The sequence below is a fragment of the Amblyomma americanum genome, chromosome 10 (assembly GCF_052857255.1).
Source record: "Amblyomma americanum isolate KBUSLIRL-KWMA chromosome 10, ASM5285725v1, whole genome shotgun sequence".
NCBI classification, from domain to species: domain Eukaryota; kingdom Metazoa; phylum Arthropoda; class Arachnida; order Ixodida; family Ixodidae; genus Amblyomma; species Amblyomma americanum.
The window spans coordinates 129,874,268-129,887,098 of record NC_135506.1 but is presented as its reverse complement, the minus strand read 5'-3'; the positions used below and the strand labels follow the sequence as shown (position 1 = coordinate 129,887,098).

At 47.5% G+C, this 12,831-nt stretch overlaps 1 protein-coding gene across 2 annotated transcripts in view; it reads right to left on the bottom strand.

Moving 5' to 3' along the window:
• LOC144106941 (N-fatty-acyl-amino acid synthase/hydrolase PM20D1-like) overlaps positions 1 to 12,831 on the bottom strand; it is an 86,009-nt gene that overhangs the window by 32,896 nt on the left and 40,282 nt on the right. For both annotated transcript variants that reach the window (XM_077639900.1, XM_077639901.1), the window contains exon 8: positions 430 to 508. In XM_077639900.1, coding sequence (XP_077496026.1) covers positions 430 to 508 — 79 coding nt within the window. The remainder of the gene's footprint in view (positions 1 to 429; positions 509 to 12,831) is intronic.

Genomic DNA, 12,831 nt, shown 5'->3' with positions numbered 1-12,831 from the left:
CATGATCATCATTAGTCAGGCTGATGATGATGGTACTGTGCAGTTGGTCTTTTGTAGTCACATAACACCTGTGACATCATCACCATCTCGGCCAATGAGGGAATTTTGAGACACCAGACATCAGCAGGGTTTTGGTGCGATGGCAACTTTAATGCTGTTGCATTAAACGTGCTGGTCACTTCTGCTGTTCCATGGTGCCACTAAACTCGCTCAGAGCACCAAACATTTCCAGCACTTTGCGTGCATGCCACCAGTGCAGAACGCTCTACTGCCCCACTGGCTGGTGCTGGTCAGGGAGCAAGCTAGCTGCACTCACACCTGAGCCTCCATATCATTCTTACTGGAGCATGATGATGATGGCCAGGAGAGCCCTGCCACCTTCTACACCCTCCTTTACCTCAGGGGAGAGCAAGCAATGCACAGACACACCTTGATGCCGCCGCCAATGCGTGTCACAGTGGTGGTGGTGCGAATCAGGGGGTCCATCAGCTGGCTCTGGGACATGAACCTGCACATTCCCAGCAACACAAACAAGGAAGTGGGTCACCACTTTTCTGGTGCAAACTGCCATTTGCATATTGTTTATGAAAATAATGAACACGAAATAACACATTTCATGTCTAAACCGATGGCGGCTTTATTATTGTACCAGGCAAAAATGATTTCAAACAAACCAGAGTTATGGAACAACTTCTTGCAAAACCCAATCTGCGCCTAACTAGAAAACATTGCTTGCAGATTTTATCCCACACATTAAGAAAAATGAAACATGAAAAACAAAGGACCTTTATGTATACAACACCTGGAAGTCAGGGCTTCCATCCACCTATTTTCGTGCACTTCAACCCTGCTTGCCATAGTTTTTCGTGAAGAAAAATCTTTCAGAAACATTCTTCTTATAACCCTTTTTCCTTCAGAAAGAAGAATGTTTAGTTTAATTTACGGGGGTTTAACGCCCCAAACCAACTCAGGCTATGAGAGACGCCGTAGTGAAGGGCTCCGGAAATTTTGACTACCTGGGGTTCTTTAACGTGCACTGACATCGCACAGTACACGGGCCTCTAGAATTTCACCTCCATCGAACCCGCGTCTTTTGGTCTTTTGGGCCAGCAGCCGAGCGCCGTAACCACTCTGCCGTCGCGGCGGCTTAGAAAGAAGAATGTAAAAGAAATTTTGCTGAAGTAGCATTTATCGCAGTGGGTTTCAACCAGTCTGTCCTGTGATGTACAGCCGATTCTGACCACTTCATGGGTATGTCAACATGCCTCCAATTAACTCTGTCCTGTGCCATTTGCAGCCATCTAATCCCGCAAACCTCCTAATCTCATCCACCCACCTTCTCTTGAAATCCAGTCTGTTACCCTTAAGGACCAGCGGTTATCTTGCTTTTGCATTACATGCCCTGCCCAAGCCCATTTCTTCCTCTTGATTTCGAGTTGGATGTCATCAACCCGCGTTTATTCTCTGATCCACTCTCCCTCATCCTGTCCCTTGCATTGCACCCATCATTTTCCTTTCCATAGCTCAGTGCAATGCCCTCAATTTAAGTCCAAGCCAGCAACCACGCTACCCCAGCAAATTCTCGAATGCCCACCTGCCTCCTCTGTCTGCCAGCCCATGCTACATTTTTCCTTCCCCAAGAATCCACTCAGTTGCGTCATCCGCTGCCTATTCCCTGAACTATGCACGCCCTGTCCATTACCATTCCCTTCTTTTTATGTCAGCCGGGATATCGTAATCAAGCTCATTCTTCCATCCACACTAGCTTTTGACTTCTTGTCTCAGTGCTGCATTAATCAATGTCCTTTGCACAGGTTGTTCCGCTCTCCTCAACCTAATCACAAGCAGCTCTGGCTTAACCTGATATGTGAGCACACACACAGGATGCAGCCGTTATATACTTTCCTCTTGAGGGAAACCAACAATGTGAGAGGGCAAGCCAAGTCCACTGAGATGCATTATTGTTCTCATAATTCTTATCCAAGATAAAGACCTAAGGTGAGTGCTTGTCCTCTGACTACTTCTCACACAAAACATCTACAAGAAAGTCATATGGAGTCATCTTAAGAGCATATTCTCCTTCCCTCCCCCTTTGATGACAACAAATGTGGCACAAAGCAAGAGCCTCAGGGTGCATGCAAGGGGTGGTCACAGGATGGTAGAAATGGGTTACATTTTGCCAACAGGGTTACAGTTTATGCTGGATATAATGAAGTTGAAAAAAGTCCGGGATTTTTCGTTACATCCAGGTTTTCATTACACGCGGTTTTCGCAAGAAGACCCGAAAGGACTACATAGAAATGAAAACAAAATCAGAAATAAACGTAGATAAAATCTCCTCGAAAATGTTTACAGAAAAACCCATTAGTCAAATTCATAAACACGGAGAAATGTCCACGATCACGCTGATAGCGCGACTGCCATGGCTCGCCGAACGCTGCTACGAGTGGTGTGGGGAGAGTGGGAGAGGTGGGGCACCACAGCCGAGCTTGAAGGGAGAGTGCACGGTCACTCTGCCGCCGTAGACCGGCCACGGAGGCGCATGCTTCTTCCCACCCTACAATCCCGACACGTGAGAGCACGGAGGAAGGAAAATTTGGGAGAGGCCGTTCCCATAGAACACCCCGAGAGAAAAGTGTGGAGGAAATCGCATGGTTTTATTGACTGGGAGGCCATCTTGTCTGGGCACAGACCGCTTAGCAACAGCGTCATAGTTGCTATTTATAAACTGAGCGGCAGCAGCAGGCCACGGCGTACCATCAGAGGTCCAGCATAGGTGTACTTCGTTAACTGCTCGAGTTTCTGTTTTTGCTCATGCTCACAAGCTGATGTTGGCTCCGTTCACTCATATCTCATAGTGGAGCACAGCGTAAAACTGTCGCTGTTGTTTGCACAGATTTGAATGCGCTCGGTAACAACAATCGCCGCTGTCCACTGAGAGCCATTTGCGCTGTTCATTCACCAGGGATCCAATATGTGCGCTACTGAGTCGTCGTAGACATACTGTGCAAGCATTTCGCGTCTTGTGTGTGCATGTGCATGTGCTATTCGCATTTCCCTTTTCCATCGGCAGTGAAACCTCATTGCTACTTATGCGTGTTCTTGCGACACTGTGTTCTTGCGATAGTAACTGGTGTTGATTGTAATATAGCCGCCATTTTTGTTTTTGAGCGATTGCACTTGCGTGAGCGGTGGGGGCCACGACATGGGCGGAGAGTGATACTGCAAAGGAAGCAGCTGCGCTCGCTTTGTTCTAAGTATACAGAAACTTTGTTGCATGCCCGTTTGAAGCGTCTACGAGCTATTAGCCTCTCGGACGTGCTGGGCTCGTGTATTTTTTCATAACGAGGTCAAGTTTGTAGTTTTGGTCGCGCAATATTTTTAGATCCATTTCCTGTAGCAGGCACTGCAATTGCTTTTCTGGCTGAGGTCATGGTCAAGAAGTGCAGAAAAGGCAAAGCATTTTCGCACTTTATGACAGCGAAAATGTTTCAACAGTCTAAATACAGTCAAACCCACTTATAACAATACCGCTTTTAACAATATATCGGATATAGCAATGGACAGCCGCGGCACCGTCACCTTTCCAATGTGTTCTATGGTAAAATAAACCGCTTATAACAATGCTATCATACTAGATTGTCGGTTATAACAATTAAATGTAGTCATTTGGAGCCAACCCTCAAAGAAAAAAACTCGCAAACGCAGCTACCACGCCAGCCAAACTACGCTTACGGCGCAAAAAACGCGCGCGCGTATGCGGAGCCGCCCACACAGCGGCCACAGCGGCTGTGAAAAGATCAGGTGACGACGCATACGAGGCAGGCGAGGTGCATGGGGTGAGCCGGAGAAGCTTGTATGACCCGGAGGAGGAGAAAAGACGGGCACTTTCCTCTGGGCAGAGGTGGAGAGGGTAGGGAGGCGCTTCCTTTTGTTGCTTTTGTATCCGCGCGGGGAGCAGTCCCTTCTGAGGGTGCGCCGCCTGGTGAAAACGCGTCACGGCATTTCAGCGTGGGCTGCCCCATCTTTCCCACTTTCTTTGGCTCCTGCTTCACAAGCTGCACATGTTCCAAGGGCAGCATAGAGTGCCAAAGCACGTGCGTTGCCAGCGTGGTTTTTATCATCTGCCATCACCGGCCTCGGTCCTGCTGGTTCTGCAAGCCCATCGAATTCCTCCCCAGAGTTCAACAATGGACGATTCTCCTTCAGGAAGCGCGGCCAGCATGGCTCTACCGGATCAACTGCCGCAGAAGAGAAAGAGAGCGGCAATATCTTTGGAAACGAAGCGGAACATTTTGAGGGAGCACCGAGGTGGTGAAAAAGTGTGCAACTTAGTATGCAAGTATGGCCTGTCACAGCTGACGGTTTCAACCATTATCCGCAACGCGCTCAAGATGACTGAAAACGAATGCCATGCTAGAGCTGGCCTTGCTATGTAGGACCGCCGGAAGAGGATTCGGCATGGTGCCTACAAAGACGTGGAGGAGGCACTGTATCAGTGGTTCCTTAGCGCACGTGCTATGAACTTGCCAATTAGTGGCCCGATTTTAGTGGAGAAGGCAAAGCACTTTACGTATCTCCTTCAAAAAACCGATTTCCAGCCTGGTGGTGGCTGGATTCAGCGCTTCAAGGAGAGGCACGGAATCGTCTACAAGGCAGTCGTGGGGGAGGCAGGGTCGCTCGATGTCGACGCTAGACGGAAGTGGTTGGAAGAGACACTTTTTCGGGCACTAAGGGATTTTTCAAGCTGAGAGGCAGCTGCAGCAACCTTCTCGTATTTTTTACAATGCCCCTTTCGGTGCCACCAAAACGATGCCTCGGCGGAGCTCACATGTCACTTGCCGTCCGTGACCCCTCTTTGCAGTTGTTATGCTTTTTTTCGTGCAACCCGTTTATAACAATTATCGGTTATAACAATGAAATTTTCGTGGCACTTGAACATTGTTATTAGTGGACTTGACTGTAGATTCTGGATTTCGTTTCCCACCTTTTGTGTAATGTATGAATGTTATTGCTGTGAGCTTTTACAGTGTAATGAAGCTCTAAATGAATTTGGAGGCCCTCTCTCACACATGTTTATTGTGCACATGTTCTGTGACAGTTTTACTTGTGGTAAAAAGTACTTAGTAAAAAGAGAATGCACATGTGCATTCAATTTCAATGATGCCTGTGGTTATGCTGAAGAAAAATAATTTGATGTGTTCATTAACATCGACTTTCATTGCCTGTATTGGGGATCGCAAGTAAAGTGTGCTACTCTGCAGTGACATTACAAGCTGGTACTTCCACAAGTAGAGAAAATTTGTGTGCACAGCTGCAGCTGTGCACGTTAAACATGAAACAGAGCATTGAAGTAATGCACAACACTAATGCAAAACTTATAATACAGCCAATGAGCACTCCTAAACTTCTAGAAGCAGTCTGAAAACCTACGGTCACATATGTTATGCACCAAACTAGATCTGTTAATGTGAAACATGCTATGTTGCAGTGTTACAAGGGTGGATTTATGGATCATTCTTAAAGGCGGGGGTGCCATATGAAACACATATTTCTTATACTTTTTCATTGAGAACATGGGGTTCAGCACAGTTTTTCCTATGTAAAATTTCAGGCTTCGGGAGGGGTGTGACCCCCCCCATAAATCCTGCCCTGCCCTCGCCATTTCTGTCATCTCTATGAGTGACTCTTGGAGTTGTAAATCAGAGGTCACTGTTCGCATGGCCACCATTATGAACAAGTTATGATTCTAAGTTTTGCATTCACAGCCAAGAACTAAAACTTTTTCATATATTTGCCCATCCTAACTGCTGTATGCGAAAGCATTCCTGGCATGGCCAGCCACACGAAAACATGCTATGAAGGTGCACTATTCAAAACCAAAAATAAAACACTGCAGGATTTTTCCTGTCCTCACTGCTGCAGCAGAAGTCACTGTTAGCACAGCCAGCTGCCCACACATATGGAATGGAGACAGACTGCAACATTCAACATCAACAGCAGCATTAAAAGGCAGGTTGAGCACTAGGCTGGGGTGTGACCATGCGTGGCAGCATTCTCGACAAACTGTGGTCGTATAATACGTTTATTGGCCAACCGCACATGTGCGAACATACAAGTGCGCCGAACAAGAGGGCACGCGACACGTTTTTTGCGGAAGTCACCCGTCGTAGTGGCTTCTCTGCCGTGCCTTGGTGCAACGAGGCGAAGCACCACCACCACCTCCAAGAACAAAAAAAAACGGCGCGCTAGCATTCGCCATGGCCGTTTCTGCGGGGAAGCGGTACGAAGAGGAGAAACGCTGAGGTTTCTTCCCGGTGCATAAGGGAAAGGAGGCGAAGCTTCTACGAACTACAGCTGATGCGCTTATATACGAACGGGCCGGGTCTGGGAAACGCAACTTAATAAACAAACACTGCGGCAATCAGCCGCCGCTGTGGTTTTCCCACAGTACTTCAGAGCAGAGGGGCGAAGCATCCGAAATTGACAAGGAAGAGATTTTAGTTATTTTCCTCAGTGCCGTCGATGGACCAGATGCATTACGAATTTTCTTTCGCGCTAAAGAAAGCGCGAACGCGGACTGAGTTCAGCAAGCACTGGAATAGGATCTGTTCAGCTCTTGTGTCAAGAAATGCCAATCGATATTTCTATAAAGTAAAACTGTCAATGAATGTCTTTTTACCTCATTTAACAGTTACATTTCTCAAAATCCGGCGGTTTGGATCATACGTTTTCCCGGATAATACGTTTTTCCCCCAATTAAAAAAAAGCGTATCAATGAGGTTTTACTGTATATGGTCATGGGTTCGGATCCCACCAGCGGCTTGTGGATGTTTCTACGCGACAGCGCATACAGCTCGTTCAATCGAAAAGCTGTCGGCGTAGTCAGCACCGGGCGTTGGAAAATAATCGTATCATGCCAACTGTTTGCCGCAGAATGTTGTGGGTGGTGTCATCCAATTCAGCGTTTCATGCAGCATAAACTTGCTAGTTGAGTTAGAGAGCCTGTCTAGGGGCAGGGAATCTATAACAGGCGGCCGCGTAAAAATATCGTATCATGGTCATTTTTGCTTCTAGTGATTGATGGCTGATTGGTGTGTGATAAGCATTGACCAGTTAATGAAATAATTATAATTAATTTATGAATTGAATAAATAAATTAAAAATTAGAAAAGGGGGTTCAAAGGTGTCAAAATGCTCAGAATGAAAAGCCAATGCTTGATGATGCTCATTAGAAAAATTTAGAGTGTGCAATTGATGAATTACAGTAGTCCCTCATTATAATGAAATCGCTTTACTCGAAATACAGTTAAAACTCGATTTAACAAAGTTGAGGGGAGCCGTGAATTATTTCGTTAAATGGAGAACTTCGTTAAATTGAATGAGGCATTTCTTGGGCACATAATTCAGTACATTCGATTACAGTAAAACCTCGTTAAAACGTACCCGCTTAAACAGTACTTTCGTTTTAAAAGTAGTAAAGTCAGGTCCCCGACTGAGCACCTATTGAACATAATGCATTTTGCATCCGCATAAACCGTACCAGCTTATCGCGGTCGTATCGGTTAGCACGTACCATTTTCACTTTTCGTCGCACTCGCGCGTGACGAATTCACGCCGGTAGCACCGACCCAAAGGACGGTTCGGCTAGCGGCGCAACAATCTTCCCTAAATACCGCCGACGGGACGGCAAGCCACACAGCTAATGACAAATTGGCGCCAAAGTTGGTAATCATACAACTAGCGCAATCTTTGGGGGTCTGTATGGTCATCGTCATGACCCCCCGCGCTACTTTCGAGTGGGTAGCGCCAACACCACGACCGGCGCCGCTAGCGCGTATGAAAAGAAACAACAAAAATTCTTACTCGACAAGAAAGGCCCGAGGGGACTACAAATTTATTTTCCGCCAAAGAAGTCGGTGATCTTTGCCTGCGTGCGCTTTGTGAGCAACAGCCGCACCGATTTCTCGTAGGTCTGAAGTGCGTCCAGCGCGTCTTCCGTCCCCTCGTGTGCGCCGGCAAAATGTCGCAGCAGATCGAGAGCATCCATCACCTGACCTGGTGTCGGCACGGGAGCTTCGGCACCTGCAGGGTCGTCGGCAGCGTCTTCAGCCGTCACTCCCTCCACGCTTCCTACAAGCCGCAACATATCGGCATCAGTCAAAACTTCCGTTGTGACTGCGTTTGCGTCGGCGTTGACGTAGTCTGAGAAACTTATGCCTGTGGGCACTTCATCCACTGAGCGAAGGTGTTCCCAGGCATCTTCATCCTCGTGCACGGCGCTCGCGCAGTCCGGACCAGCTTCGGCAGTTTCAGGGCCTAGTGTACCGAAACCGGCAGTCCTGAAGCAGTAGACAATTATCGACGGCCTCAATGCTCTCCAAGCCGCCGCCACCATCTCAACCGCCATAAAAATATCTATTTTCGTCTCGCGCTTCAGCTCCAGGTTGAGGAGAACTCTGTCGACGACTCGGCGCTTGTATGCGCACTTCACGCTATTAATTATCCCTTGATCCAAGGGCTGAACCACGGACGTTGCGTTTGGGGGGAAGTAGCGGAGCTCCACGCTGGTCAGCTCGACCTCTGCAACGTAGTGGGCCGTGCAGTTATCCAGCAACAGGCACACTTTCCTTTTCTGGCGACACATGTCGCTGTCAAATTCCTTCAGCCATGTAGCGAAAATGGCACGCGATATCCACGCCTTTGAATTGGCAACGTACTTCACAGGAAGCTTTTTGGTGCCTTTAAAACAGCGCAGCCTCGCACTCTTTCCAATGACAAGCGGGTCTCGTTTGTCGGTGCCGTCCATGTTGACGCACAGCAAAAGAGTCAGCCTTTGTTTGCTGTGTTTGCCGCCGTGGCACGCCTGCCTCTTCAGGGCGAGTGTTTTTTTAGGCAGCATTTGGTAGAATAGACCGCTCTCGTCGGCGTTGTAGACATCGCTGGGGGCATATTTTCCCAGAATGTCGGGCACGTTTTCAGACTGCCAGTCGCCGACTACAGCCATGCTTACGCTGCTCGCTTCACCGCTAAGCACTTTCCCGACGATGCCGTGTCGTTCTTTGAAGCGCGACAGCCAGCCGGGACTTGCCTTGAACTCGTTGTCGCCCAGCAAGCACGCGAAAGAGCGAGCTTTTTGTTGGAGCAGGTCTCCACTCACGGGAATACTATTCTTCGCCCGCAAATCCATAAACCAGGTGAAGAGGGCCTCTTCCATTTTGCTTTGAGGAGTGGTCTTCAGCGTTTTTTTGCGCGAGAGATTCCCCGACGAAGTGGCGCGGAGGATGTCATCTTTCCCTTTCAATATTGTGGAGAGAGTACTCGCTGGAATGCCATGTGATGCAGCCACGTCACATTTCTTCTGTCCACTTGTCATAGCACGAATTATGTCCGCTTTCTCGTCCAGGGTAAGCCTTTTTCGTTCCTTGCAGGGCTCCATCTGCTAGTCAGGAGGGTTAGCGGCGCACTTGCTCGCACACACCACGTCCGCGTTCACGATAGCAAGGCTAGACTGATGGAGGCCTAACAAGCTGAGCTTGACAAAGACGTGCGTTCAAAGGCACGGGGAAATCCGCACAAGAGCGAACACAGAGCACAACACACAAACACACACAAAAAAAACACGCGAACTGCAACAGCGCCATCTATAAAATGTGGCACGAAACTTTTTTACTGCTGGCGCCATCTCGTGAGCTCGACTCAAAATTAAAACTCGTTTTGCGCCGCGCAGTTTGAAAAAAGTGACGGGATGAAGATGCTCCGCGCTGTTACCGCTGACTCGCAATCAATAAATTTTGGGGTGCTGTCTACAAAATAGACCAAAAATTAACACATTTTCACCTTTATTTCTCGAAAAAAGGTTCGTTAAATCAGGACAGATCACGGAATTGGTTTCGTTATTTCGGGTTAGTCAAAGCATTGAACCCTATGGGCGTCTGAGGGCGAATTAGGATACCTTCGTTAAATCGAGATTTTCGTTAAATCGGGTTTCGTTAAATCGAGTTTTGACTGTATCGCTCTATTCAAAATTTCTTCCAGTCCCGACCCAAACGCATGCATTTTAAGCCACATTACTCAAAGCGCACTAAGAACTTGACCCGCTTAGGGTGAAGTGGCGAGTGGAAGTACCATGCAGTTTCAGATTAATACCGCCGACAAATTAGTCTCATGCAGGCACAGAACAGGCCACAAAAGTACCAAGCCTACAACCGATGATCTGCCTAGTAACGGGTACCAAGTGAGTGCCCAGTGCCCCCAGCTGTTTACAGCACAGTGAACAGAAGCTGTCAAATTCCATGGTGCAGCACACTCGAATCGGTCGCAATCGCATCGCTGGCGTCCCCTGTGATAGAATCCGCACGAAAATAAAGTTTTTGTGACACTTTGCAATGCCAGAAAACCATGAACTCTTGGATGCCGAAAATTGGGCAAAAGACCGCGGGCAGACTTGTGCGTAGAATTGCATGGGGTGCGCTCAATGAGCAAAATTTTGCCGCTCTAAAGAGCACTTCTGGCGCTTTTTGTGCCAAAAAGCACAAAAGAAGTGTCCCTCCGATTATGAGCCCATTCACACTTGTGAGTCGTGAGCGAGCTGAGCTTTTGGCAACGACGCTGACCACGGACGCGCCGGGCAAAGAATTGAGCTGCTCCCAGGCTGCCGTAGTTGTCCCTAAGCCTAGCCGTTTCACATCGGCCAAAGCAGACAAAACTCTCGAAAGCGCACGAACAACGTCAGTCCCGAGAGTTCTCACTTCAAACGAGAAGGCGGCCAGCAGGTCGCGCTTGCAAGTGTGAACAACGGTGCTGTCAAGCTGCTGCCTGGTCACAAGCGACTGCTGGTCACATGCCCTTCACCGTGTTCAACGCGAGGAGGGAAGATGACTTTAGGGAAGCCAATCTAGCCAAGTTCGGCTGAATGCATGTTTGAAACCTGCCTTGGTCTCACATTCATCACAGGCTGCGCACAGAGTATGCAGGAAGAAAAGGAAGAATGCCTGAACGCATCTTGTGTTATTCCCGCAAGTTTCTGCTCTCTCTGCTCGCAATGCTGACCAGTTTCCATGTGCTGTGCACACAACACACCTTCCTTGAGTTCCATTTTGCCGCTCGCCATAATCGGTCTGCATCGCAAGAAAACATCGCCCCTAGCTTCGTTGCACTTTTGACGGTGCAAATCAACCAATAACATGCCGAAAACACGAAAAATTCGAGCGTCGCCACCGGTGAGTCTGACTGTCAGCATGGCGGGTCAACGCAACCATGGTGTTTCCCCGGCGATTTCCTCGGGCCGGTCATGCTCGATTCACGCCATCAGACTAGACATACGGCCTAAATGCGTGGTAGGATCATTGAATTTTGTTCCAAGACATTTGTCAGCAGCATTTGTCAGCAGTGCAGACACGACGCTGTGTGAACACCGACACACGAACCGTAGATTTAGCACAGTGCCATCGACAACGATACACCGAAAAACTCTCGCCGAAAAACACTCGTTTTGCAAACTTCCCAGCTGCGCACCTCGGGAAAATATTGCCCAGTAATCATGCAAAACCCCTACTGGAAAACTGTTCAGTTTTCACGATAGCACTGCGTACCCAAAATGAGCAGCTAATCGTGTTTTGAGCACATAAAACACAACCTCCAACTCGAGCCCCGGCATTTGCAGTGCTTTCCAGCACTATACTTGTGTAGTCTTCCATGACCCCACTGCATAAAAGCTGCCGTTGCTTTCAAAATACCCCAAAATACCCCCATAAAAGCAGCCACTGCCTTCGCGATCAGAAATACCTCAAAGGTTGAATGCATGGGCGGCGACCGTAGCCTCATGCAATGCTTGGTCAGATTAAAGCAAGGGTTGCACGCGACCAGTAAGAACTTGAAACAGCCAAAGCTCACTGCCTTTTTTGCACCTGAATAAAGTTTTGCTTCACTGAATATATTGTATTTTGACTTCCTCACAGTTGCAGCGCAGTTAAAGCTCGACTGCTTTAGATTTTCTTGGGTGGTCGCTTATATAAAATTACCGCTGATAACGAATTTTTTCAATGTCCAGCTGATTTCGTTATAGCAAGGGATTACTGTAATTAATTGAAACAATTGAAAAAAAAAATTGAAAATGCATTCAAGGGTGTCAAACTGCTCAGAATGAAAAGCTAATGTTTGCTGATGATCAGTATTGGTGTATATCGTTGTCTTAATAAAATAATCTTGTAAAAAAATCCTAAATTGTTTCATCAGCATCAGATGATGCACTAAATGGCGTGTGCTATGACGTAAACGCATAGGCGCAGCATAAGAGTCCTCCAACGTTTTTTTCTTCTGCTTTCTAATTTCATTTCATTTTATGACCTTAAAGGCCCCAATAAGGGGCGCTAAATAAGGGGTAGCAAAATTAAAAAAGTATGGTTACAATAACAGGAATCTTTTTACATTTTCAACAAACTGTGATGAACACATGATGATAGCAACATTGTCTGGGAGCCCGTTCCAGTGACTGTTGGCTTCCTTCATATATAATCCTGTTACCTTCATACTATAAATAAAATAATGTCATTAAAATTAATGTACAGTTGGTTTCAACAACACCTTCGGCAGCAAAGCAATCAAGCAAGGACCACTAATAGGCTTTAGTTATGTAGTTAGGTTGGTCTCATCGCATGACAGCAATGCGGCGCGGAAAATGAGTACAAGCGACCGAAAACCACCCTCAAGCACACTCCATATTTGCCTCGTCACACGGTTTGACAGTGCTACAGCTGCAAAAAGGTGTTCAAGGCAGCCCAGCCGACCAGTTTCTGCACATGAAAAACTATTGATGATAGTCACTGGAAG